The following is a 26,909-nucleotide window of genomic DNA, read 5'->3' on the forward strand; positions in this document are numbered from 1 at the left end:
CAGACCCCCTGGTCCAGAGGAATAGCTTTTTGCTTCCAATGAGAAGGACCTGCTTGTGTGTTAATCTGTATGATCATTCAATTTTTGTGTGCTTTACACTGTCGGGTGGTCTCAGTGTAGGCGACCATCACTGCTGTTTGCCTCCGACGCTAAAGGACTCCCCCTATAAGTATTTGGTTGAGGGAAAAAAAGCAAGGCAGGCTCAAAATAGCAACACCTATCCACCTGCTGACATTTTGTTTCTCCGCTTTCTTCCAAAAGACAGGCATCGCATAATAGGCCCTTTGTTCTCACTGTATTCCTCTCCCTCCATGCACACCATTTCTCAGATAACAAGGAAAATCTACACACACCAAACTCCTTTCCATCCCAAACTTTTTTAAAAAAATGATTCGGATCCACTGGAACTTGATCATGAAATGGTTTTTTGCCTGTGGCTTTCTCCCTCTCCCTCACACCCATTAGTTGTAGCCCCAAACACCCCCTCAAAATGCTGTTTCCTGTCTCCTGTCCCCAGCAGCAGAATTTTGAGGGAATTTTTTGGCCGCAGCGAATGGGGGAGACAAGAAAGCTGCTCTCTGCGGTCAGACATCTCCGGTGGATCCAAGTCAATGTCTGATCCTTAAAGAGCCAATCAAAAAATCAGTCTGGTGGCACCTTAAAGACTAACAGTACCTATTCCTGTAAAAAATCTTGTGGCCCTGGCGTGGATGGCCCAGGCTGGCCTGATCTCAGATCTCAGAAGCCACGCTGGGTTAGCCCTAGTTAGTTTTTGGATGGGAGACCCCCAAGTCATAATGCAGACGACAGCAATAGCAAACCATCTCTGTAATAGTCCCTTGCCTTGAAAACCGAAGTAGGTGACCATGTCAGCTGTGACTTGACAGGACATTACACACATGCAGAACATTTCGTGAATCAGAGCTCAGATATATCTGAGGAAGGCCCCTTGCGCATTGTAGAATTTGGCCTTAGATCAACTTGGGGCTGACCCGAGTACTCCGCACAGATGTAGCGTTGGACTCGTGTCTGACTCGACTCACCCCCCTCTTGCTGTTGAATTTCCGAGCTTGACTGGGAAGTCGAGTCGACTGACGGACTCGGGTTGCACTCAAGCCGAAGCCGGCCGAGTGCGGAATCTCCGTCGCCTCGACTCTGCCAGCCAGCCAATCACAGCTCAGTATTTCGCCCATGCACAGAACGGGAGACTCGTGGCGGCGGTGAGAAGCGCGCCTTTAAAAAAACCCCAGTAACAGCAGAGTCGAGCTCAGGTAACTCAGCAACCAATCAGAACGCAGCACGGGAATGTGGTCCCGCCCTCTGAGCTCGGCTCCGGAGACACGAGTCAGCTTCTGTGCAGAGAAACGGGAGGACTCGAGCTCAGGTAACGATTCTGCCAACACGAGTCGAACCTGAGTCGCCTTGTGTGTCTGGAAGGGGCCTCTGACTGATGAAAGCTCGTATGACAATAAATGGTAGTCTTTATGGTGCCACCAAACTTCTGCTTTGTTTGGCTACAAGATATTACTACAGCCACCTCTGTGGAATTACCTTAAATAAGCAATTTTGCAATGGAGACCTCAAGTCCAGTTGGTGGAGTTGCAGCAGCTGATGACAGCCGGGCCCACAGGGCGGTTGGGCTCAAATGGGCATTGGGGGAGGGGAGGACGGTCCTGGTCACCACTGGCGAAGCTGACAGATCTCTGGTGCTGGGTCACCAGTCAGCTTGAGTGATCTTGCCAGTGTCTTACAGTCCAGACTTGCTGTTGACACAGGGAACATTCAACTAAAGTTTGTGGTACACCAAATTACCTGGGACAATACATAACAGAGACCTGTATCCAAAGGTATTGTTTTACTGGTGTAACCCCATTTCTGTGGGTGGAAAAGAGCAGTGGTGGGATCCAGAAATTTTAGTAACAGGTTCCCATGGTGGTGGGATTCAAACTGCGGCGTAGTGCCAATGGGGCTGGGCGGGGCATAACGGGGGCGTGGCTGGGCATTCTGGGGGCGGGCATTCCTGGGCGGGCTGTGGCAAGGACGCAGCCGCTGCACCGGTCCTTGGGCGGGAAAAGAATGCACGCAGGCGCAGGCTGCCATGCACGCCGGTGCACCTCCTGCTAGACTGCTTCAAGTTCTGCGCACTACTGCTGAGAGGAGGGGCGTAACTAAGGCAAAAATCACGTGGCAAAATCACCCATTAGTAACCCCCTCTCGGCACACACAAATAATTAGTAACCTACTCTCTGGGACCTGTGAGAACCTGCTGGATTCCACCTCTGGAAAAGAGGCACCTGACTTTTGTCGATTCCCCTTTTCCAGTGCCAATCCCCACTTTGACCTCTCCATGCTGTTCCTAGAGGTCCCTCAGTTCTCAAGAGCAGAAGAGCGGGGTCATTTGGCTACAAGGGGGAGGCAGAGGAGTCTCGCTCCCTCACCTTCACTCCAGTTCCAGAGCTTTGTAACCGAGTTTTATCTCGTAGGATACATCCCATAATGAGCACAGCTAAACTTCTTCCAAAGATCTGCTATGCTGTACTTCACCAATAAAATAATAATTCAGCACTCTGTTACAAGGACAATCCAAAACCTTCAGAAAGGAGTCCCCTTGCTCATTATCTGTCCTTAGGATATTAGGATTGTGACGTTGCAGTGTTGTGGGGAATAAAGTCAGGAAATATGCGAAGGGAAATTGAATGCTGCCATCTTTAGGGATTCCCTTGAATAGCAAGTGTTAAGGGAAAGTAACCTGAGATGTATTGTCTACGTTCTATCAGGAATGTAAATATTCCTCCAGATGGTTGTATGCATGGGTACTCTACCACATGGATGGAGAAAGGCCATGTGAAATGGTTGTATACCCAGACAGGTGGTAGCCCCACCTGTTGTTGCTGTTTAAGGTTGTGTTCACATATCCCTGTTCACATAATTGCTATGACTTTATATGCTATTGCCTTTAAAAAGGGCTTGGACAGATTTATGGAGGAGAAGTCGATCTTTGGCTACCAATCTTGATCCTCCTTGATCTCAGATTGCAAATGCCTTAGCAGACCAGGTGCTCAGGAGCAGCAGCAGCAGAAGGCCCTTGCTTTCACATCCTGCATGTGAGCTCCCAAAGGCACACCTGGTGAGCTCCCAAAGGCCACTGCGAGTAGCAGAGAGCTGGATTAGATGGACTCTGGTCTGATCCAGCAGGCTAGTTCTTATGTTCTTATGTTCTTATGACATTCTGCATGCATAGTCCCAGTTGGGGTTGTCAATCTCAAAACAAACAAAACATTTTAGGAAAGAAATAAAACATTTCCTCCAAGGAGTTTTAGCTCAAGACGTTTTATTTCCTGTCGACCAGAAAGTAGGTTTGACCAGTTTTGATTGTCTCTTGACATGTGCAGAATGATACTCAAGATTTTTCCCTAAGCATGAGCTAAAACTCTGGGGCAATGATGTCGATGCTGTAACTGTTCAATAAGTTTGGGTGACTGGGGTCATGACGATATTCCTTTAAGAGAGCTGTATTTTGCCTTTGTAAATGAACTGCATAGTCTCTTCTAAACCTGTTGACTAAAAAGAGTATGGGAATGTATTGCCTTTTATTTATTTGTTTATTTAAAACATTTCTATCCCTCCTCACTTCTTCAAACTCAAGACAGCCAACCATTCAGCCCTGAGATCGTGAGGGCACAAATTAGAATAGCCAAATTAACAGGATTAAAGCACACATTTTAAAAAGACAAATTACAATAGTAAAAGCACTCAGGATTTAGGACACACAAGAATTTGAAAAAAAAACTCATACTGGGTTAGAACACACACAGGGTTAGAATAATCACAACCAAATCTCTTGAACCAATTTCCCCTTCAACGAATGCTCTATAGTCTATGCAGTAAAACTGCCATAGATGCTGGTTCTGGTGGATTTTCCGGGCTGTGTGGCCGTCGTCTGGTGTGTAACAGACTTCCCTCTGTGATACACCTCTGAAGATGCCAGCCACAGTTGCAGGCGAAATGTTAGGAACAAGATCCACCAGACCACAGCCACACAGCCCGGAAAACCCACCACAACCAGTTGAATCCGACCATAGGTGGGATCCAGCAGGTTCTCACAGGTTCCCGAGAGTAGGTTACTAATTATTTGTGTGTGCCGAGAGGGGGTTACTAATTGGTGATTTTGCCATGTGATTTTTGCCTTCGTTACGCCCCTCCTCCACTCCTCAGCAGTAGCGCGCAGAACTTGAAGCAGTCTAGCAGGAGGTGCACCGGTGTGTGTGACAGCCTGCGCCTGCGTGCATTCGTTTCCCGCCCAAGGACCGGCGCAGTGGCTGCGTCCTTGCCACAGCCCGCCCAGGAATTCCCCACCCCCAGAATGCCTGGTCACGCCCCCGTCGTGCCCCGCCCAGCCCCATTGGCGCTACGCCACAGTTTGAATCCCACCACCATGGGAACCTGTTACTAAAATTTTTGGATCCCACCACTGAATCCGACCGTGAAAGCCTTACATTGCCATAGATGCCTTCCTCAATGTACTAAAGTGCCACTTGGGTGCCCCCTAATTAGTTAGCTTGCCAGAATCTCATTCATTATCAAATTAACTAGACGAATTGCTCCTGCCTGCTGAAACGGGCCAAGTACGAACCACCCACAACATCAAGAAAGGGTTAGCTACACACCAATCCTTTCTGGGTCTGGACTGGGTGAGGTTTCCTGTATTGACATGTTATTTTTTCCTGGATTTTTGTCATGGTACTTTTCTTCAGAGAGAAAATCTGACCGCTTACCCCTTGTTCCATTTTAAGACAAATTTAATTGGCAATTCAGAGTGTAGTTGTGGTGTTTGTGGTGTAGTGCACATTGCGGAAAAGGCTTGGACGAGGAAGGCTCTGCATTTTTCCCTTGCATGTTTGGGTAGGCTACATTTTAATTTTTGTGTACATTGATCATGGTTGACGTTTAATTGGAAAGGCGTGCAAGGCATCAAAGAGCCCCGTGGCATTGCTTCCCCATTACAGTCTGGCAACGAGTTTTGCCTACTCAAAAATGTAACTGGGATCATTTTGGCAAGAACAGTCGCTTGCAAAATCCAAACTGGTGTGCTCTAATACTCAGGACTGGTACGTGTCAATTCAACATGCAGGCTTCTTTGCCGAGCATTATCTACTCCCATTTGGAGGGGAGGGTTGGACAAATGCGTCCAGTGGTGGGATCCAAAAATTTTAGTAACAGGTTCCCTCGCCAGCCCCCCCTCAGCGTACCTAGGCAAACCTGAGCCCTGGGCAAAACCTGAGTTGGATGCCCCCTCCATGGGCAGCCACCCCACCACAACCCCCCAAAAACTTTTTGCACCAGGTCATTTCTAAATCATCATCACATTATAGAAAATGCCCCAACTCACAAATCTGAACACAGCAATGGTGAAACACACAAGTTCTTTGATAGAGACCGGTGAGATAACAGGTACAAAAGGCTGAGAATCCATGAATTGCAGTACCTGAAAGGGATTAACCCAGTCCAGGGAGTTACATTATCAGACGCAATTGCTATATGGAACCTTCACGTTCAAAGGCAGGATGCCTCTCGGGGAGGCGAGGGCGTAGAGATGGAAAAGCGGACCCAATGAGTAACCCCCTCTCGGTACACGCAAATAATTAGTAACCCACTCTCGGGAACTGGTGAGAACCTGCTGGATCCCACCTCTGAATGCGTCCCTTCAGCACATAGAGAGGCAGATCTCCTGACTTTTTCATTTTTCATTGAGTAGCAACTTTGGGGGGCTCTGAATTGGATCACAGCTCTGGCACGGCTGTTTTCCTGACTTCAGCCGCTTCCTCCGAAGATGCCGTTTGTTTTGCTGAGGAGAAATACAGATATCTGTGTGTTTTCCTAGGAGGCTGTGTGCAGCTGAATGTGTGTGTGTGATCTTGTTCGGAAAATTGCGGCTCTGTTAGAATCCTGGATCTCCCACTGCTACTTTTGATTAAAAATGAAAACGTCTGGAGATTTGTTCTTGGTCTTGCTGGTTGAGCTCAATTTAAGAAGGTAGTTTTGAGTATAATTGAACTTTATGTGATTTGCATATTGTTTTCTGATAGGATTTTCTACTTAGTCTCTTCTGGAGAGTGCACAACTCTTGGGAAGGCGTGGGATAGAAATTGAACAACAAAAATAAGTATCCCTTGTCCTGTGGAAATTTTCCCTCCTGTAATGCAAACTCCAGGCTACATTAGACATGGCAGCGTCCTGGTGTCTGCCTGTCAGGAATTGCACCTAGTTGACTGAGATGCATTCCTACCTCAATGTAATTGCTACAAGATATATGTAACCAGCCTGCTATATGTTTCCATTGCTGTAATGGGATAGTTTTTTTCTTGGTCTTTCTTTATGGCTTCACACGCTCAGTAGATAACTAGGCTTACCCCTGACACTTCTGCTCTCATGGGTAATGGGATGTTTCCATTGTCCTTGGGACAGGAGGCCAAATGGCTTTATCGCTATCTCTCATCAACCTTGGAGCTCCAAAATAACTCTTTCTCACATTCTTTGGGAAAACGGGGGAGGGGGGATACTTCTGAATAACGGGAGTAGCAAAAGCCAGATTTCCCAGAGCTGGCTTTAACAAGCTGGGTGCTTCGTTGCCTTCCAATAAACCAGAGTTCATTTATTGATTCAAAGTCTGAGACCTAACACTACCACAGGTGGTTGCTGGAGATCTACTGGGATTGCACCTGGTCTCCAGGTGAGATTGATTGGTTTACCTAGAGAAAATGGCTGCTTTGGAAGGTGAACTCTAAGGCATTCTACCCCATTGAAGTTTGCCTCTCCCCAAATCCCGCCCTCCTCAGATTTCTCCCTGCAGAGTCCCAGGTGTTTGCCAACCCAGAACGGGCCACCTTCGCCACTGCCATTTTAAAGTGGCTTAAAAATGCCCAGGCCCTCACGGCATTTTTTATCCACTTTTAAGCAGCAGCTGTATATTGTCATGAATCATGTTACATCGCTTTTAGCACGCAAGGCCGTGTGTTGACTTTCTTATCTGCATAGTATTTCCTGGACAAAGGTCATTATTTTAATGTTATGGTGGAAGAACAGAGAGAAATGGTGGCTTATTAAAGACGATCCTGCCACAGCCCGGCTGACTTTTTCCGAATGGCCGTGCCAGTTTGCTACTGAAGGCCAGCACAAGTTCAGTCCCTTGCGTTTTTTTCTTAAAGCCTGTTTTAATCCATTCATAAACAAACAGCTCAGGTTCAAAATCAACACTGGAAACAGACATCACAGGCATCCAGCAGTGTGTGAAAGTCTGTGCAATGGTAGCTGACTGCATCCTGATTTTCCTACGAACCCTTCAGAATTGGGGGGGGGGGGGGCTTTCAATTGTAATGTGGCCCAATACCGCACTGAACATCCATAACACAACAATCACATCATAGAATAGGAGGATGATTGACGGATCGGAGCACCTTCCTTATGAGGAGAGGCTGCAGCGCTTGGGACTCTTTCGTTTGGAGAGGAGACGTCTGAGGGGGGATATGATTGAAGTCTATAAAATTATGCATGGGGTAGAAAATGTTGACAGAGAGAAATTTTTCTCTCTTTCTCACAATACTAGAACCAGGGGGCATCCATTGAAAATGCTGGGGGGAAGAATTAGGACTAATAAAAGGAAACACTTCTTCACGCAACGTGTGATTGGTGTTCGGAATATGCTGCCACAGGAGGTGGTGATGGCCACTCACCTGGATAGCTTTAAAAAGGGCTTGGACAGATTTATGGAGGAGAAGTCGATCTATGGCTACCAATCTTGATCCTCTTTGATCTGAGATTGCAAAGGCCTGAACAGTCCAGGTGCTCAGGAGCAGCAGCAGCAGAAGGCCATTGCTTTCACCTCCTGCATGTGAGCTCCCAAAGGCACCTGGTGGGCCACTGCGAGTAGCAGAGAGCTGGACTAGATGGACTCTGGTCTGATCCAGCTGGCTTGTTCTTATGTTCTGATGTTCTTAAGATTAACGTGAGGTATTCCATTGCCAGTACCATACATACTGTGGGCTCTGGGCACTAGCACAGCAGGAATATTCACCCTGGTAAAAGAAAAGAAAACCAGTAGCAACACAAAGAATGTGCACTAAATATAGGCTCACCTGCAATACATCAATCACAACATGCAGGAACAGTGTGTTATGATTATATATTCATAAACATGAAACTCAAGCACTATGCACCTCCGTGCTTAGCATTCCATTATTCAATTAATTTTGCCACTGAGTTTCATATGTTGCTTGAGTTTCATATTTATGAATATATAATCATAACACACTTTTCCTGCATGTTGTGATTGATGTATATTTAGTGCACACATTCTTTGGGTTAATTGTAGGGAAGTTGTCAAGATCCTGTGAAAATCTGTTTGACATTTCAGCTCTTCCGTGGTTCTTGCCACGAAACTTTGGAGGGGGTCGGGAGAAGGTGGTGTGGGGGACCCCTGCCTTTGTTTTCCTTTTTACTCTAGGTGCAAAATAACTTTCTCATCTTCTAGCCAGCCCTCATCTGCCTTATCTCTGGCATGGCCTTGAAGACTCTGCTTTGCTTGAGAATGCTGCTAGTTACTTCATCCTGCTGGGATCCTGAGGGAGGGGGCTCAAGGGAAAGGGATATGAAGCTAGAAATGTTGTATTGAAACTTAGTTCCAGGAAATAATTGTTGGTGACTGTGTGCTGTGATTTTGTTCAATAAACCGATTTCTGCATACAAGAGGCTGGTTATTGCAAGAAGAAGGAGGAGGAGGAGGAGGAGGAGGAGGAGTTTGGATTTATATCCCCCCTTTCTCTCCTGTAGGGGCTTACAATCTCCTTGCCCTTCCCCCCTCACAACAAACACCCTGTGAGGTAGGTGGGACTGAGAGAGCTCCGAGAAGCTGTGACTAGCCCAAGGTCACCCAGCTGGCGTGCGTGGGAGTGCACAGGCTAATCTGAATTCCCCAGATAAGCCTCCACAGCTCAGGCGGCAGAGCTGGGAATCAAACCCGGTTCCTCCAGATTAGATACACAAGCTCCTAACCTCCTATGCCTTCTGCTCCTAGCAGATACTGCCTGGGTCATTGGCGCCTCAAGTTCTCCTGTAATTACAGCTGACCTGCAGACTTTAGAGATCACTTCCCCTTGAGGAAATAGTAACCTCAGGGGGAAATCTGTATGGTAGGGGTGGCCAACCTATGGTGCTCCATAGTTCATGGACTACAATTCCCATCAGCCTCTGCCAGCATGGTCAATTGGCCATGCTGGCAGGGGCTGATAGGAATTGTAGTCTATGAACATCTGGAGCACCATAGGTTGGGCTACCCCTACTGTACAGTATATTATATAGTTTAGAAGAAGTGGACACCCTAGAAGGGGAAGCCCGCGGAGCTTTCTCCCATCCCCAAAATCTACCTTTATTAGGTACCCTCCCTGGATCTCCATGAATTTCCAAAATTGGAGTTGGCAACCCTATGTATCCTGTGTGAGCTTTCTTAACTTCACGGTTACCATATGGGGGTCACCATACTGCTATGATCTTTCAACAGTGGCTGCACCACACGGGGGGTCCGGCCTTTAACTCTCAAGAGTTCTGGGGCCATTTTTCAGTAATGTCCAAATATCTGAATTCTTTAAGGAGCTTCTTGCTAAGAAAAACTACAGGATTTTCCGAGTAATCCTCTAGTACAGGGGTCTGCGGCTCTCCAGATGTTCATGGACTACAATTCCCATCAGCCCCTGCCAGCATGGACAATTGGCCATGTTGGCAGGGGCTGGTGGGATTTGGAGTCCATGAACATCTGGAGAGCCGCAGGTTGCAGACCCCTGCTCTAGTAGATGTGCCAACCTTCTGAATTCTTTAGTTCACCAGAACACAGGAAGGATTACACAGCATGTAATTTTTTGTTGTTGGAAGGTTTGTTTTCTGTTCTATGGAGTAGGTTGGACTAAGCATATGTGTTTGGTGTAAGGTCACCCAGCAAGCTTGCATGGCAGAGTAGGGATTCAAACTGGAGTCCCCTGGATTCTACCCCAACACTCTCACCCCTGTATCACACTAACTCTACTTCTTATTTCTTCTCCACTTCTACCCAACTACCAGTTCCATGATGTCACTCATTATGCATGCATTTTGTGGTTAATTTTTGTGCTGGCAATGTCAGGGGTTCCCCTGATAAGTATGCAGAGTTTGCATGTTATTCTGATTCATTCTTTTATTTCCTCTGTTGCCGGAGCTGCTGGTTTCGTGGCTTCCTCATCTCCGTTTCTTTTTTTGGCAGCAATTCCAGCTGTGGTCTATTTCTGGAACTCCTAATTTAATTACCAGTTAAGAGGCATCCAGTTTCTTTCCTTTGTTGGGAATGGCAGCGTTAGACACTCAGGAGAAAGCTAGCATTCGTCTGGTGTGCAGAGGAACTGTAGAAATGTCCAAAAACCTCAACGAAACATGAAAAAGCCATGGGGGCGTTTTCACAACAGGGGCATGGTCATTACACTCGTGAGAGTACTTCATGGGGGGCAGGTTTTTCAAAAGGAACTTGTGTCATCCAAGAATCTCTGCAAAAATGTATCTCTACATGAGCTTCGGTGAAGGCTGGGGACGACAGCTAGATCAAGCGGCCGTAGAACAAATGAAGAACTCAAAGCTCTGTCACTGGTCCTCAGTGGCCTCGCCAAAATGCATTCCAGGTTCTTCATAAGAAAAAGAAGTTCTCTGTGAGTGGGTCATGTACGTGTGACATTGTTCTTTGGTATATATTTGGTAAAGGTTCAGGAGCACAGCCAACACACAGCCCATCCAATAGGGGGAGCCAAAAGCGCTTCAGGGAGGGGTGTGGCCCAGAGGTGGGATCCAGCAGGTTCTCACAGGTTCCCGAGAGTGGGTTACTAATTATTTGTGTGTGCCGAGAGGGGGTTACTAATGGGTGATTTTGCCCTGTGATTTTTGCCTTAGTTACGCCCCTCCTCTCAGCTGTAGCGTGCAGAACTTGGAGCAGTCTAGCAGGAGGTGCACCGGCGTGCGTGGCAGCCTGCGCCTGCGTGCATTCGTTTCCCGCCCAAGGACCGGTGCAGCAGCTGCGTCCTTGCCACAGCCCCGCCCAGGAATGCCCCGCCCCCGGAATGCCCGGGCATGCCCCCGTCGTGCCCTTCCCAGCCCCATTGCCGCTACGCCACAGTTTGAATCCCACCACCATGGGAACCTGTTACTAAAATTTTTGGATCCCACCACTGTGGCCCTGTGCTGGAACATTTGCCCTCCCCCCCGGGGCACTTACCTTGGCAGAGGTGGCAGATATGCTGGTGGCCACCAGTCCCTCAGTCCCATTCCACAAAACCCAGAAGTCTGGGCTGCACTGGTATTCTGATCAGACACCAGCAAGGGTGGGCTGGAGGGTGGGCTGGGACATTCCTGAGGACAGAGCTGTCATTAGTTGGCTCCCTCCCTGGGTTTAAGGCCAGGAACACTGCTCCCCGGCCCTCGGACTTACACCAGCCTTTTGGTAGACTTTGATTCCGAGGATTCTTGGATTTGTGGAAAATACTGAGAGTTGAAGTGATTTTCCAAGATTATAATTGTAAGGATTTTGCTGTAAACAAAATAGTTCAATGTAGTTCAATGCAGTTCAATGTAGCAAAATGTAAAGTGATGCACATAGGGGCAAAAAATCCAAACTTTACATACACGCTACAGGGGTCAGTGCTATCAGTCACAGACCAGGAAAGGGATTTGGGCGTCTTGGTTGATAGTTCCATGGGAATGTCAACTCAATGCATGGCAGCTGTGAAAAAGGCAAACTCTATGCTGGGGATCATTAGGAAAGGAGTTGAGAATAAAACTGCAAAGATTGTCATGCCCTTATATAAAGCCGTGGTGTGACCCCACTTGGAGTACTGTGTTCAGTTCTGGTCGCCACATCTCAAAAAGGATATTGAGGAGATAGAAAAAGTGCAGAGAAGGGCAATGAGGAGGATTGAGGGACTGGAGCACCTTCCCTATGAGGAGAGGCTGCAGCGTTTGGGACTCTTTAGTTTGGAGAGGAGACGTCTGAGGGGGGATATGATCGAAGTCTATAAAATTATGCATGGGGTAGAAAATGTTGACAGAGAGACATTTTTCTCTCTTTCTCACAATACTAGAACCCGGGGGCATACATTGAAAATGCTGAGGGGAAGAATTAGGACTAATAAAAGGAAACACTTCTTCACGCAACGTGTGATTGGTGTTTGGAATATGCTGCCACAGGAGGTGGTGATGGCCACTAACCTGGATAGCTTTAAAAGGGGCTTGGACAGATTTATGGAGGAGAAGTCGATCTATGGCTACCAATCTTGATCCTCCTTGATCTGAGATTGCAAATGCCTTAACAGTCCAGGTGCTCGGGAGCAACAGCCGCAGAAGGCCATTGCTTTCACATCCTGCATGTGAGCTCCCAAAGGCACCTGGTGGGCCACTGCTAGTAGCAGAGAGCTGGACTAGATGGACTCTGGTCTGATCCAGTTGGCTTGTTCTTATGTTCTTATGTTCTTAGTTAATGGTTGATTAAATTTTTTTTGGTGATTTCTGGACTAGTATATAAATTGGAGACTCACAACCTCCACCAGTTGCTTTTGTCAGGAGCTGAAAGTATAACAGCTGCATGGCAAAACCCTTGATTGCCTTAATGGACTGCTGAAGGACTAACAGCATTCACCTGTTAGCAGTCAGCCAAAGGGAATGACTAAGCATGATTGCATCAGCTATATATATGAGTCATGTGACCTTTGACTGTACTAGCCATAGGCTAATTAATGTATTATAGTGTATATAAGTAAGCTAACTCAGTTAAGCGTGTTCCTTGCTGGGGACAGGACCTAAGCCGAAGGCTCTGTCCGTTTAAACTGTATATATTGTATCAATGCCAATACATCCTTTCTTTGAGTGAACTCCCTGGCTCCAGTGGTTATTGCCGCACTCTGTGTATGCTCAGTTGCGCCTACGCTGTCAACTCGTGTCAGCTTTAGGGTTTGGGGATGGAATGAACTCTTTGCATTCTTCGGTAAGCTCAGAGTATGTATGTTTATCTGGCCACGTAGAGTCTTCATACTGGCTCGCCTCAACATTTTTCCCTTCTTTGCAATGGAGGGAAGATACTATCTAATGCCCTTCCCCAAAAGAATCTGCAACTGCGGAAACAATCAACCTGAAACTCTTTTACACATCTTACTGGACTGACAGCTGTTTGCTGACCTGAGAGAGAAGATACTTCATCCTTTTTACAACACCAAAATTTCTATCTTACTCAAATATACAACTTACAAGGCTTGGCTGGCCAAAAGGCCGTAATAATAAATATCTATCTATAACTTACAAGGCTATTATTAGAGGATAGGAACCCTGAAATTTCTTCCACAATTGCCATCTGCTTCACCTTTGTTCTCAAAACAAGACCTTCTGATGCTTCCTATTAATGATGACTTCATCTGGTGGTCAAAATGTGCTCAATGTGTTTTTATTTTTCATATTATGGTTATGGTTTATTAGATTTATATACCGCCCTCCCCCGAAGGGCTCAGGGTGGTGAACAACAGCTGCAAAATAACAATAACAATATCGGTGGGGTGCTGTGTGGTTTCCGGGCTGTATGGCCGTGTTCTAGCAGCATTCTCTCCTGATGTTTCGCCTGCATCTGTGGCTGGCCTCTTCAGAGGATCTTCTTCTGAAGATGCCAGCCACAGATGCAGGCGAAACGTCAGGAGAGAATGCTGCTAGAACACGGCCATACAGCCCAGAAACCACACAGCACCCCAGTGATTCCAGCCGTGAAAGCCTTCGACCATAAACAACAATATCATAACATTCAGTAACAACTAGCAGAAACATAACATCAATAAACATGGAATGAATAACATAACATTATGACACAGCAATCTAAACTATAATAAATATAACATTCCAACCTCGGAGTTACAGTAACAAAGCATCAACATTATAACATCATAGCATCACATAACAAACATCAGTAATCATAATGTAAGATTTGCATAAGATTTGCCAAAAAGCTCACCAGGTCTGATCTTGTGTCATCCTATAACAGTGGTGGCGAACCTATGGCACGGGTGCCAGAGGTGGCACTCAGAGCCCTCTCTGTGGGCACGCATGTGATAATAGTGTGATTATTTCAGGGAGATTATTAGTATCAAACCTAAGACCTAGTTTTGGGGAAACAGTGTAGGTAAACCCTGTTAAGCTCTGTTAAACCCCACTGATTTTCATGGGAAGAACTAAAGCGTGAACCTTTACCTGGGAGTAAGCTCGGTTGCTTCAAAGCAAAGCCACCGACTACCACCAAGCTTAATCCCGAGTAACGTGCGCCTTGGAACCAACCATTTTTTCTATACTAAAACCTCAGTATTCAGGATAAATTACCATGTTGGCACTTTGCGATAAATAAGTGGGTTTTGGGTTGCAGTTTGGGCACTCAGTCTCAAAAAGGTTCGCCATCACTGTCCTATAATAATAATAATAATAATAATAATAATAATAATAATAATAATAATAATAATAATAATAATAATAATAATAATAATAATAGTAAGCAATAACTTATGGTGTCTCCAGATGTTGGATCTCCGTTCACCCAAATTTTCTTTCTTTTATGCTAATAAAGGTAATGATTGAGTGAATGTTTATCGTGTGCCTTTTAACAATAAAAGAGAGAATATATCTCTATACAGTAGATAAGCTTTGTTGATCTGTTACTTTTTTTTCATTTGCAGATCATTCTTGTCAGTTCCTCCCAAAATGACCGGGACCAGAATCTTTTCATTAGCACAGATGAAGGAGCTACTTTTCAAAAGGAGCCCATTAGTTTCTTTGTGGAAACACTGATCTTTCATCCCAAGCAGGAAGACATTAAAGTGCTCACTTCACTATATGAGGAGCCAGGTAAAAAGTTCGTAGTGCTGCCATGCCGTTTTATGAACATCCTCTCCAAATGTGATTATTGAATTATCTTCTAACAAGCTTAGAATATGGTTAAATCACTGTTAGTGCATCTCTAAACAGAATTATCTCATCTAAGCCCATTGACTTCAGTGGACTGCAATCTGTTTAGGATTACACTAAGGTGACCAGATTGACACTTTTTTAAACCAGGATGGGGGGGAGGAGCCGCATTCGCCTTTGGGCGTTTCCTGCTTCCCCGCCTCTGTGACAGGGGTGTTCTCACTTCCAGAAGGCAATGCGAAGCCTCCAATACCGCAAGGGTCAAGATGATTTCACTTTTGGGATTCTGTGACAGAGGCTGGGAAACCGGGAGCACCCCAAAGGCAGGCGCCTCTGCACAAGGCATGCAGGAGCGACTGCTCGGGTGACTGTTCTCTGGGTGCTCTACCTTGTGACAGGGCGGGGAAAAGGGGAGTGCCCCAGAAGGCAAAATCAGGACAATTAAAAAACCCCGCGGGACGCGGGACAGATTGGTTTACATGGACTGTCCTGCCGCCGCACTTGGTCACCTAATACCCATTACACTGAACGGCTGTAGTCCTCTTCATGATTAGTTGACGTCCACCCCATTTGCACAGTGGGGCAACGGTCTCAATAGATATGGATAGGATTCATGCCACATCTACATATGCTGCCGATTGAGTACCGGGTCATGTTTAAAGTTTCTTGGTTCCCACCTTTTAAAGCCATTCAAGCGCCTTGGCCCAGCATACATTTCCCCTGTATTGGGCGTTCTCTGTTAGGCCCCTCTGCTCATCGGCGGCAGACCTACTGATGATCCCTGGCCCCAAGTGATCCGGCTGGCCTCTACAAGGCTTTTACAGCCCTGGCCCCTTCCTGTACCTGAGGAACAGGCTTCCAGGTGAGATCAGGGTCCTGCAGGACATACAAAGTTTCTGAAGGGCCTGCAAAACGGACCTGTTCCACCAGGCATTTTGCCAGCCGGGGTAATATCGGAAATTCGCTATATAACAACTTCTGGCCTCCCATGGGCGCAAGAAAGGGGGAGGGGAGGAACCTTCTGACGTCATCTATAAATTATGGTTCTTTAAATTTTTGTGGGGGTTGACTGTTTTAATTGATTTTAATATTTTAATCTATATATATAAAAATGGAACCATGTGTTTGTTGCTTTGAGAATAACCCCGCACCTGCTGGCCCAAACGCTCTGAAAATTTCAGACACTTACTCATTCCCCCGACTGTGTCCTTACGTACCTCCCACGGTCAGGCCACACACCTGAGCCAGGTAAAACATCTTTTTCCTGGCGCACCAGGCCATGAAGCTGCCTGTGTGTAAATGTCACCCTTAGAATGTTCGTGCCCTTAGAATGTTCGCTCAGATGGCCAGACAGGAGCAGTGGAAGCAGTATAACTCGTGTGGACATGAAACACATACACACGTTGCCATGTGAGACGTCAGGTGGGGTTCCCCCCCTCACACGCAGGTACCTTTCACTCTCTGTGCCTCACCCACTACTACCACACAACACACCTACTCTCATGCACATTCAGCGGAGGGAGAGGGAAGGGATGGAGGGGGAGGCATGCAAGGGAAGAGAAGTGAGGGAGGGGACAGCGAGCAGTGGGCATGCAAGGGAGGGAGTGGGAGCGGGCCCAGCATCTGATAAGGACCCACCCACCCTAGCAGAGGGGAGATGGGAGGTAGGGGAGGGGTGGCATGCGAGGGTGCCAGAGCGGGACAGGGAAGAGATGGAGGGGGAGGCATGCAAAGGAAGAGAAGTGAGGGAGGGGCTTAGAGGAGGGCAGGCAATGCAAGTGCTGGAGGGAGGCACACAGTCTGGATATGACCCACCCAATCTCTGAAAAGGGAAAGTGCAGTGGCGTAGGGGAGGGGTTGCATGCAAGGGAAGGGAAGTGAGGGAGGATGCCGTCACACACACTCACCGACATCGCGACAGCTAATGCCATGCTGCTTCCATGAGCACGCACTGCTGGCCTCTGCAATTGATTTTGCTGCTACCGTTCCTTTCCCATTTCACCACAACGTAGACATATAACACGCGTGGTCGGGCCCCGCTTAGTGTTATATATTTTGTTGTTGTGAACTCCATTTGACTTCTTTGTGGGAGTGGGCATTATATATAAATTGAATTAAATAATAAACAATAATAATAGTTTAGCTATAGAAAAGTGTCACATGTGGTCATGCAGTACATGTTGAATCAGAAATGCAGGCACGTCGCTTGATGTCTCACAGCTGGTAGTGTGAAGAGACGCCCCTGAAAATTGTGTTTGTCAGCTGATCTGATATTATCGACAAGTTAAACCTTTGATGACGGTTGTTATATTGCTCATCATGTATATTGATATACTTCATTTATCCCCCACATTTCTCCCCAACGGGAACCCAGTTTCCTCTTCTTCTTTTTCATCTTTGGAAACCCCCTGTGAGGTAGGCTAAGCTGAATCGGTGACACAAGGTCAACCAGCAAACCTAATATAAAGGGGAGTTTGAACCCGGGTGTCCCAGATTCTAGTCAGACACTCTAGCCGCCACACTTTGTTGGGTCTCCATGAATGTATGAATAGTCAGTTATCATGAACCCAATGCTCTTTTCTCTCAGTCATATTTTGTACATATTTAATTGTATCTATATTAAACACTAATAATAGTGTTAAGAATTTGATGAGGGGGAGCTTCACTTCCTGTTCCACGTTCTCCTCAGGCACCAAAACTCCTTTCATGCACTGTTTGCAAGAAGGATTAAAAAAAGAACTTTATGAACTAATTTCTGGTATTTTTGGTTTCAGCTCTACGTATCAATTGACCTGGGAACCAAATGGACTCTTCTTCAGGATCACGTATCGAAAGATCATATCTTTTGGTAAGAGACCTATAGTGTTCCTTGCTACAAAAGTGTGAAAAATAAGGTTAGCTGAGAAAAAAGAATGCTTCTCAGTCTTGGAGGATGGTCTGACATACTAGGGAAGTCAATGGTGGGATCCAAAAATTTTAGTAACAGGTTCCCATGGTGGTGGGGATTTTAAACTGTATGCAAATTCAATGGGCTGGGCGGGCAATGACGGGCGGGCCGTGGCAGTGACGAGTCACAAGGCTGGTCCTGCTGGAAACGGAATGCACTTAGGCGCAGGGCTGCCACGTTAATACCGGGTGCACCTCCCAGCAGGATCGTTTTGTCCCTGCTCGCTACTGCTGGAGAGGAGGGGCTTAAATCCAAGGCAAAAAATCATTTGGCAACAATCACCAATTAGTAACCCTCTGCACACATAAATAATGAGGCACCCGCCCGGAACCTGTGAGAACCTGCTGGATCCCACCTCTGAGGGAAGTGATGAATCAAATGTAGCTAGCACAGGACACTCAGATGGCTACTGGAAATGGTCAAAGGCTCTGGGAATTCTTGTTGATTTGAAATCTTTGGAAGACAGGACTGCCTTTTGAAAGGACAAGTGTGGGTATCAGGCAGTTGGGATATTTATTTATTTATTTCTGAGGTTTCTTTGGCGGCTTCCCATCCCCTCGGCGGCTCTGGGCGGTGCAACAACAAACAAAAGCAACAGTACAGAATAGTTAAAACATTGTGCCGCAGCAGTAATTAATAATTATCAGGAAACCTGTACAAGAGTAGTCCAACATCCTAATTTCAAAATTCCCTCCCCCCCAGAAGGAGGCATGGGGGCCTCAGTAGATGACCAGTGACCCAGATGTCAGGGTCAAACGAGGATCAAACAAGGAGCCAAACGGGGGGGGGGGGGACCACATCAACGGCCAGTACCTCCAAAGGCTCCGTCTTACAGGCCCCAGGTACTCACCTGTTGTCCTCGCGAGGGCCCCGTGATGTCGGAGGGAGAGCTGCTCCACCAGGTCGGGCCAGAGTCAGAAAAGCGCCCTAACGGCCCGCCGTGGGAGGCCAGGCCGCGACTACTGAGGGGCTTAGGGACCACTGTGAACATCCGCTCTCCAGCCGAAACTGGAGAGGTCGCATACAGAGACATATGGGGTGATGCGTCTCGATGATGGTTTGCACAAACTCACCTCCCAAAAAAAAAAATTAATAATGACCAGCCAGTCTTTTTCCATGCAAAGGGGCCAAAGGTATGTCCCACCCAGTGATGGACGATTTGTTTCTTTTAATTTTTAAAAAAGTTTTTATTTCTTTTTTCCTTTTGGAATGTGTATGTCACATATATTGGATCCTGGACAATGTGAGTCAGGCTTGATTTTGGTGAGTGGGCAGACAGAGGAGGCAACAGCCACACCTCGACTCCTTAACACAACCGTTCCAAATGGCAAATAATGAGTCAGCAGCAAAGGGAAATAGGATACAACATAATAATAATAATAATAATAATAATAATAATAATAATAATAATAATAGTGTTGGCCAACTTATGGTGCTCCAGATGTTGATCTCTGTTCACCCAAATTTTCTTTTCTTTTATGCTAATAAAGGTAATGATTGAGTGAATGTTTATCGTGTGCCTTTTAACAATAAAAGAGAGAATATATCTCTATACAGTAGATAAGCTTTGTTGATCTGTTACTTTTTTTTCATTTGCAGATCATTCTTGTCAGTTCCTCCCAAAATGACCGGGACCAGAATCTTTTCATTAGCACAGATGAAGGAGCTACTTTTCAAAAGGAGCCCATTAGTTTCTTTGTGGAAACACTGATCTTTCATCCCAAGCAGGAAGACAAAGTGCTCGCCTTCACTAAGGAGGAGCAGGTAAAAAGTTCAGAAGCGTCATGCCGTTTTATGAACATCCTCTCCAAATGTGATTATTGAATTATCTTCTAACAAGCTTAGAATATGGTTAAATCACTGTTAGTGCATCTCTAAACAGAATTATCTCATCTAAGCCCATTGACTTCAGTGGACTGCAATCTGTTTAGGATTACACTAAGGTGACCAGATTGTCACTTTTTAAAACCAGGATGGGGGTTTTATGGAGCGCACTGTCTTTGGGCGCCTCCCCGGGTTTCCTACCCCTGTGACAGGGTGCTGCCTCACCAGAAGTTGCAACATGGAAGCCTCCTAATAATATGTGCTGAGCTGATTCGCCTTTTAAGGCGCTCCCTGGTTCTCGCCTCCCTGTGACAGAGCTGGGAAACCGGGGAGCAACCCCAAAGGCAGCAAGGCCCCGTGGCCAAGGCATGCGCAGGAGGTTACCGGCGACTGCCTTCTGGGGTGCTCCCCTGTTTCCCGCCCTGTGACAGGGCGGGGAAAAGGGGAGTGCCCCAGAAGGCAAAATCAGGACAATTAAAAAACCCCGCGGGACGCGGGACAGATTGGTTTAAGGCGGGACTGTCCTGCCAAAAGCGGGACGTCTGGTCACCTTACATTACACTGAAGGGCTGTAGTCCTCTTCATGCTTAGTTGAAGTCCACCCCATTTTCACAGTGGGACACAGTTCTCAATAGATATGGATAGGATTCATGCCACATCTACATATGCTGCCGATTGAGTACCGGGTCATGTTTAAAGTTTTGGTTCTGACCTTTAAAGCCATTCGCGGCCTTGGACCAGCATATCTCTCCCTGTATTGCCCTGTTAGGCCCCTCTGCTCATCGGCGGCAGACCTACTGATGATCCCTGGCCCCAAGTGATCCGGCTGGCCTCTACAAGGCTTTTACAGCCCTGGCCCCTACCTGGTGGAACAGGCTTCCAGGTGAGATCAGGGTCCTGCAGGACATACAAAGTTTCTGAAGGGCCTGCAAAACGGACCTGTTCCACCAGGCATTTTGCCAGCCGGGGTAATATCGGAAATTCGCTATATAACAACTTCTGGCCTCCCATGGGCGCAAGAAAGGGGGAGGGGAGGAACCTTCTGACGTCATCTATAAATTATGGTTCTTTAAATTTTTGTGGGGGTTGACTGTTTTAATTGATTTTAATATTTTAATCTATATATATAAAAATGGAACCATGTGTTTGTTGCTTTGAGAATAACCCCGCACCTGCTGGCCCAAACGCTCTGAAAATTTCAGACACTTACTCATTCCCCCTCGACTAAATCCTTACCGCATCTCCCATCATAATTAGGCCATAACACCTGAGCCAGGTAAAACATCTTTTTTCCTGGCGCATTCAGGCCATGAAGCTGCCTGTGTGTAAATGCGTCACCTCTTAGGAATGTTCGCAGGCCCTTAGAATGTTCGGCTTCAGATGGGCCAGACAGGAGCAGTGGAAGCAGTATAACTCGTGGTGGACATGAAACACATTCACACCGCTAAGCCATGCGAGGACGCCAGGTGGGGTTCCCCCCCCCTCACACGCAGGGTACCTTTTCACTCTCTTGTGCCTCACCCACTACTACTACACACAACACACCTCCGCTCTCATACACATTCAGCGGAGGGAGAGGGAAGGGATGGAGGGGGAGGCATGCAAGGGAAGAGAAGTGAGGGAGGGGACAGAGAGTGAGGGGTGGCATGCAAGGGAGGGGAGGGAGCGGGCCCAGCATCTGGATATGACCCACCCACCCTAGCAGAGGGAGATGGGAGGTAGGGGGAGGGGTGGCATGCAAGGGAAGAGAGAGTGGGAGAGGGAAGAGATGGAGGGGGAGGCATGCAAAGGAAGAGAAGTGAGGGAGGGGACAGAGAGTGAGGGGTGGCATGCAAGGGAAAGGAGGGAGGGGCACAGCATCTGGATATGACCCACCCACTCTAGCAAAGGGAAAGGGGAGGGAGGTAGGGGGAGGGGTTGCATGCAAGGGAAGAGAAGTGAGGGAGGATGCAGTCACACACATCAATGACATCGCACAGTATCAGCTTGCGCGTTTCCATGAGCACGTACTGCTGGCCTCTGCAATTGATTTGCTGCTACTGTTCCTTTCCCATTTCACCACAATGAGCCACAGCAACACGTACATCACCCCGCTTAGGTGTTATATATATTTTGTTGTGAACTCGGCCTCTGGATTCCTCTTCAGGGGAGTGGCTTATTATATAAATTGAATTAAATAATAAACAATAATAATAGTTTAGCTATAGGAAAGTGTCACATGTGGTCATGCAGTACATGTTGAATCAGAAATGCAGGCACGTCGCTTGATGTCTCACAGCTGGTAGTGTGAAGAGACGCCCCTGAAAATTGTGTTTGTCAGCTGATCTGATATCGATGTTAAACCTTTGATGATTTGTTGGTACGTTCATCATGTGGTTGATATACTTCATTTATCCCCCACATTTCTCCCCAACGGGAACCCAGTTTCCTCTTCTTCTTTTTCATCTTTGGAAACCCCCTGTGAGGTAGGCTAAGCTGAATCGGTGACACAAGGTCAACCAGCAAACTTCCATGGCAAAGTGGGAGTTTGAACCCGGGTGTCCCAGATTCTAGTCAGACACTCTAGCCGCCACACTTTGTTGGGTCTCCATGAATGTATGAATAGTCAGTTATCATGAACCCAATGCTCTTTTCTCTCAGTCATATTTTGTACATATTTAATTGTATCTATATTAAACACTAATAATAGTGTTAAGAATTTGATGAGGGGGAGCTTCACTTCCTGTTCCATCGCCTCTCCTCAGGCACCAAAACTCCTTTCATGCACTGTTTGCAAGAAGGATTAAAAAAAGAACTTTATGAACTAATTTCTGGTATTTTTGGTTTCAGCTCTACGTATCAATTGACCTGGGAACCAAATGGACTCTTCTTCAGGATCACGTATCGAAAGATCATATCTTTTGGTAAGAGACCTATAGTGTTCCTTGCTACAAAAGTGTGAAAAATAAGGTTAGCTGAGAAAAAAGAATGCTTCTCAGTCTTGGAGGATGGTCTGACATACTAGGGAAGTCAATGGTGGGATCCAAAAATTTTAGTAACAGGTTCCCATGGTGGTGGGATTTAAACTTCGTATGTGAACGCCAATGGGTTGGGCTGGGCACAACGCATATCGGGCATTCCCGAGGCGGGCATTCTTACGGGCTGTGGTATGATGAGTCAGCCGCTGCGCTGGTCCTTGGGCGGGAAATGAATGCATGCAGGCGCAGGCTGCCACGCACGCCGGTGCACCTCCTGCTAGACTGCTTCAAGTTCTGCTCGCTACTGCTGAGAGGAGGGGCGTAACTAAGGCAAAAATCACGTGGCACAATCACCAATTAGTAACCCTCTCTCAGCACACACAAATAATGAGTAACCTACTCTCGGGAACCTGTGAGAACCTGCTGGATCCCACCTCTGAGGGAAGTGATGAATCAAATGTAGCTAGCACAGGACACTCAGATGGCTACTGGAAATGGTCAAAGGCTCTGGGAATTCTTGTTGATTTGAAATCTTTGGAAGACAGGACTGCCTTTTGAAAGGACAAGTGTGGGTATCAGGCAGTTGGGATATTTATTTATTTATTTCTGAGGCTTTTATACTTCCCCATCCCCGAAGGGCTCTGGGCGGTGCACAACAAACAAAAGCAACAGTACAGAATAGTTAAAACATTAAAAGCAGCAGTAATTAATAATTATCAGGAAAATGAAATAAGAGTGGGTCCAACATCCTAATTTCAAAATTCCCTCCCCCCCAGAAGGAGACATGGGGGCCTCAGTAGATGACCAGTGACCCAGATGTCAGGGTCAAACGAGGATCAAACAAGGAGCCAAATGGGGGGGGGGGGGACCACATCAACGGCCAGTACCTCCAAAGGCTCCGTCTTACAGGCCCTGTGGAACTCACCAAGGTCCCGCAGGGCCCGGACAGCCGGAGGGAGAGCGTTCCACCAGGCCGGGGCCAGAGCCGTAAAGGCCCTGGCCCGCGTGGAGGCCAGCCGCATCATTGAGGGGCCAGGGACCACCAGTAGATTGGCCTCAGCCGAACGGAGAGGCCGTACAGAGACATATGGGGTGATGCGGTCTCGATATGGCTGACAACTCACCCCCCCAAAAAAAATTAATAATAACCAGCCAGTCTTTTTCCATGCAAAGGGGCCAAAGGTATGTCCCACCCAGTGATGGACGATTTGTTTCTTTTAATTTTAAAAAAAGTTTTTATTTCTTTTTTCCTTTTGGAATGTGTATGTCACATATATTGGATCCTGGACAATGTGAGTCAGGCTTGATTTTGGTGAGTGGGCAGACAGAGGAGGCAACAGCCACACCTCGACTCCTTAACACAACCGTTCCAAATGGCAAATAATGAGTCAGCAGCAAAGGGAAATAGATACAACTGTCAGATAAAATATTGATGGTCTGTCTGGTAAATGAACCTCCGAGATATTCTGAGAATATTCTTTGTTACTGTTTTGGTTCTTTTCGATTATGTTGCTGAGCTGCCAGAGTCCATGTTGCATTCGTCAGAAAACAACTTTGCCTGTGAAAATAAAGGCTAGAAACTCTATCTACCAGCTGAGCTTCAGTAAAGGCTCCTTCTGGTGGTGTTTCTGGTGGTAGCCAAGTAAGGAAATGTTGGGGGAAATTGTAGGAATGGAGCATTCCAGCTATGACTGTTTTGTTGCACTGGGATTTTTCTGCTGTGGACAGGTCATTGACCATCAGTCAGTGGCGTAGCGCCAAGGGGACAGGGGTGTGAGCGACACACTGGGCGCACACTGGGTAGTGGGCATGGCGGGGGCAGGCGGATGCGCAGGCATGCCCCGGGCGCAGTTCCCCCTTGCTCCTCCTCTGCCATCAGTAAGTCACCTCCTCTCAGTCGCAATGCTCTGATCTGTAAAATGGGACTAATTTTAAGGAGACATTTAGTAACTGCTTGGCTGTTTTGGGTGAGTCACTTTTCTCTGAGCCTTTGGGCTTTTGTGCCCTTATTGCCTGCTGCATGACCAGGTTCTTCACAGTGGTATTTCCTGTGGTTTTCCATTTAAAAGGGAAGTCTCTTACTGAAAAATATCCCCAGCTGTGCTGATCCGATCTGTTGTTTTGCCCTTCTAACTGCTGCTTCCTTTCCTTTCGGTGCAACCTCTCTTTTTTGAGGTGAGGTATCATCTTTGGTCTACAGATAATTCAATAGACCGTGTCAGATTCACTTATCTATTGAATAACTGGTAAACCAGCAGTTTGAAAATAAAAAGAACAGTATGGCTGAAAGAGCTGTTGGGTGGGCGGGAGAAGGTGAGGAGGAAAGAGAAATCCCATAGGAAGAGAAACGCCTCCTGATTCCCTTCACAGGAAAAACGAAGGGAGAGGAAAAGTCACGCTTTCCCAGGTTTTGAAAATTATAGGCCTTCTCTGAGCTGAGGCGCTGTGAGTTTGGAAGAGGCCAAAATGAATGTGAAACTGAGAATCTAACTCAGGGGGAATGTAAGCTCACTGCGAGGCAGACCACAAGTTCTCAAGTACCCCTAGTATTCTACTTTTGCTAAAATGGCAGTCATATTGTGCCAGATGCCTTGTGCTCTTGATCTTGTTGAGGAAATGTACTTTGTAGCCCATGAGCACGTACAATTCCCCCTCCCCTTCACATCAAGAAAAAGGAATGTGGGGGAAAGCTTAAACCCATTTCTTGGGCTCTGCTATCCTGTGCTCTGAGCATGAAACTCCTAGATCATGTCTAGTTGATAGGACTGTGGTGGATGTATGCCTTCATAGCATATAATTGGGTGCAGTCTGAGGTGAAGTATATAAAAAATGTTGCTAGACAAGTTAAAAGTATTTCTATTTGTTTCTTTTTTCCAGAAACATTTTTCCAGTTTAATAAGTAACATTACATTTCCTTACAACAATTACATTTCCTTACAATATCCAATCCATATTAATTGCTTATAGTCTAAAAATAAACAAAAGGCTTCCGACTGTTTTTTATTGAACAACACCAAATAAATGATCTAGTTCCCTTACCCAATATTTCAAAATATCCTTTATATTTATAGTGCAAGTTAACAGTATTTCTCATGACCGAATCCTACTTCTGTGTCAGCAGTTCTGTCAGGATCGTGTTTGTGGCCATCAGCGTCTTTCTTCATAAGCTTCAGACTGCTGAGTAGAGGTCTTTGCTGTTGTTCGTGCTTTAATTCCATTATTCATCAAACAAAACTTTTCTGACAGAACTTACTACCATTTAGTAAGACAAACAGGGTTGGATCCCAGCTGTTAGGAGTGAATACTAGAACCAGGGGCATACATTGAAAATGCTGGGGGGAAGAATTAGGACTAATAAAAGGAAACATTTCTTCACGGAACTAGATTATCCTTCTTGAAAAATACAGCATAGTCCCTCCTCTTTTCCATTCTGCCTAACAAGAATGCTGTGTGACTCAAAAACTCACATATTGCAATACCAGCAGGTACCATTTTTTCTAACGTCATTTTCCTTTCATTCCAATTTCTTCTGCGGCAAATATAAGCACAGTTAAAAATTTACCACTTGCTCTCTATAGCTGCAGAGACCGAAATAAAATTCAATTAGTTCTTGCTTAATTGTTACTAATTAAATACGAAGCACTGTTTCTCTATTATGTCCCGTTTCTTATTTTCCCTCATTTTTATTTTCAAAGCAACTGTGGTTCTGTTGCCTTTGTTTGTTGCTAGAGCCGCTGACTGTTTGGTTGAAATATTTCAGTGCAGAAATATTAATTTGGCAAGGCTTTCCCCTGAAGAGGGTGATATTGGTTTTGTTGTATTTCTTATGATTAGCTGGCAAGGGGGATACATGTGTATGAAATAAATAAAGCATTATGTTTTTATTGCCTCCCTAAATCCAGAAGCCCCCATCCCTGGAATACCTTTATTAGGACCAAGTCAGTGATGTATAACAGTGTGCCAGCTTTTGAGTTCCCAGAACTCTTCATCAGGTTGGATGTTACAAAATTAAAAAGAAGGGAGAAAGCAGCATTTGAGCAGGTTCTTCAGGTCATGGTGTTAAGACCTCCTTATGCTCAGAGGTGGGATCCAGCAGGTTCTCACAGGTTCCCGAGAGTAGGTTACTAATTATTTGTGTGTGCCGAGAGGGGGTTACTAATTGGCGATTTTGCCACGTGATTTTTGCCTTA

The 26,909-nt window shown here is 46.3% G+C and overlaps 1 protein-coding gene across 1 annotated transcript in view; it reads left to right on the forward strand.

Annotated features, from left to right (window-relative positions):
* SORCS2 (sortilin related VPS10 domain containing receptor 2) overlaps window positions 1-26,909 on the forward strand; it is a 214,988-nt gene that overhangs the window by 125,138 nt on the left and 62,941 nt on the right. The window contains 6 exon segments of the mRNA XM_048515360.1: window positions 14,763-14,931; window positions 15,846-15,853; window positions 17,766-17,839; window positions 18,774-18,954; window positions 19,538-19,702; window positions 22,592-22,665. Of these exon segments, the coding sequence (XP_048371317.1) occupies window positions 14,763-14,931; window positions 15,846-15,853; window positions 17,766-17,839; window positions 18,774-18,954; window positions 19,538-19,702; window positions 22,592-22,665 (671 nt within the window).

This window comes from Sphaerodactylus townsendi, linkage group LG14, assembly GCF_021028975.2.
Source record: "Sphaerodactylus townsendi isolate TG3544 linkage group LG14, MPM_Stown_v2.3, whole genome shotgun sequence".
NCBI lineage: Eukaryota > Metazoa > Chordata > Lepidosauria > Squamata > Sphaerodactylidae > Sphaerodactylus > Sphaerodactylus townsendi.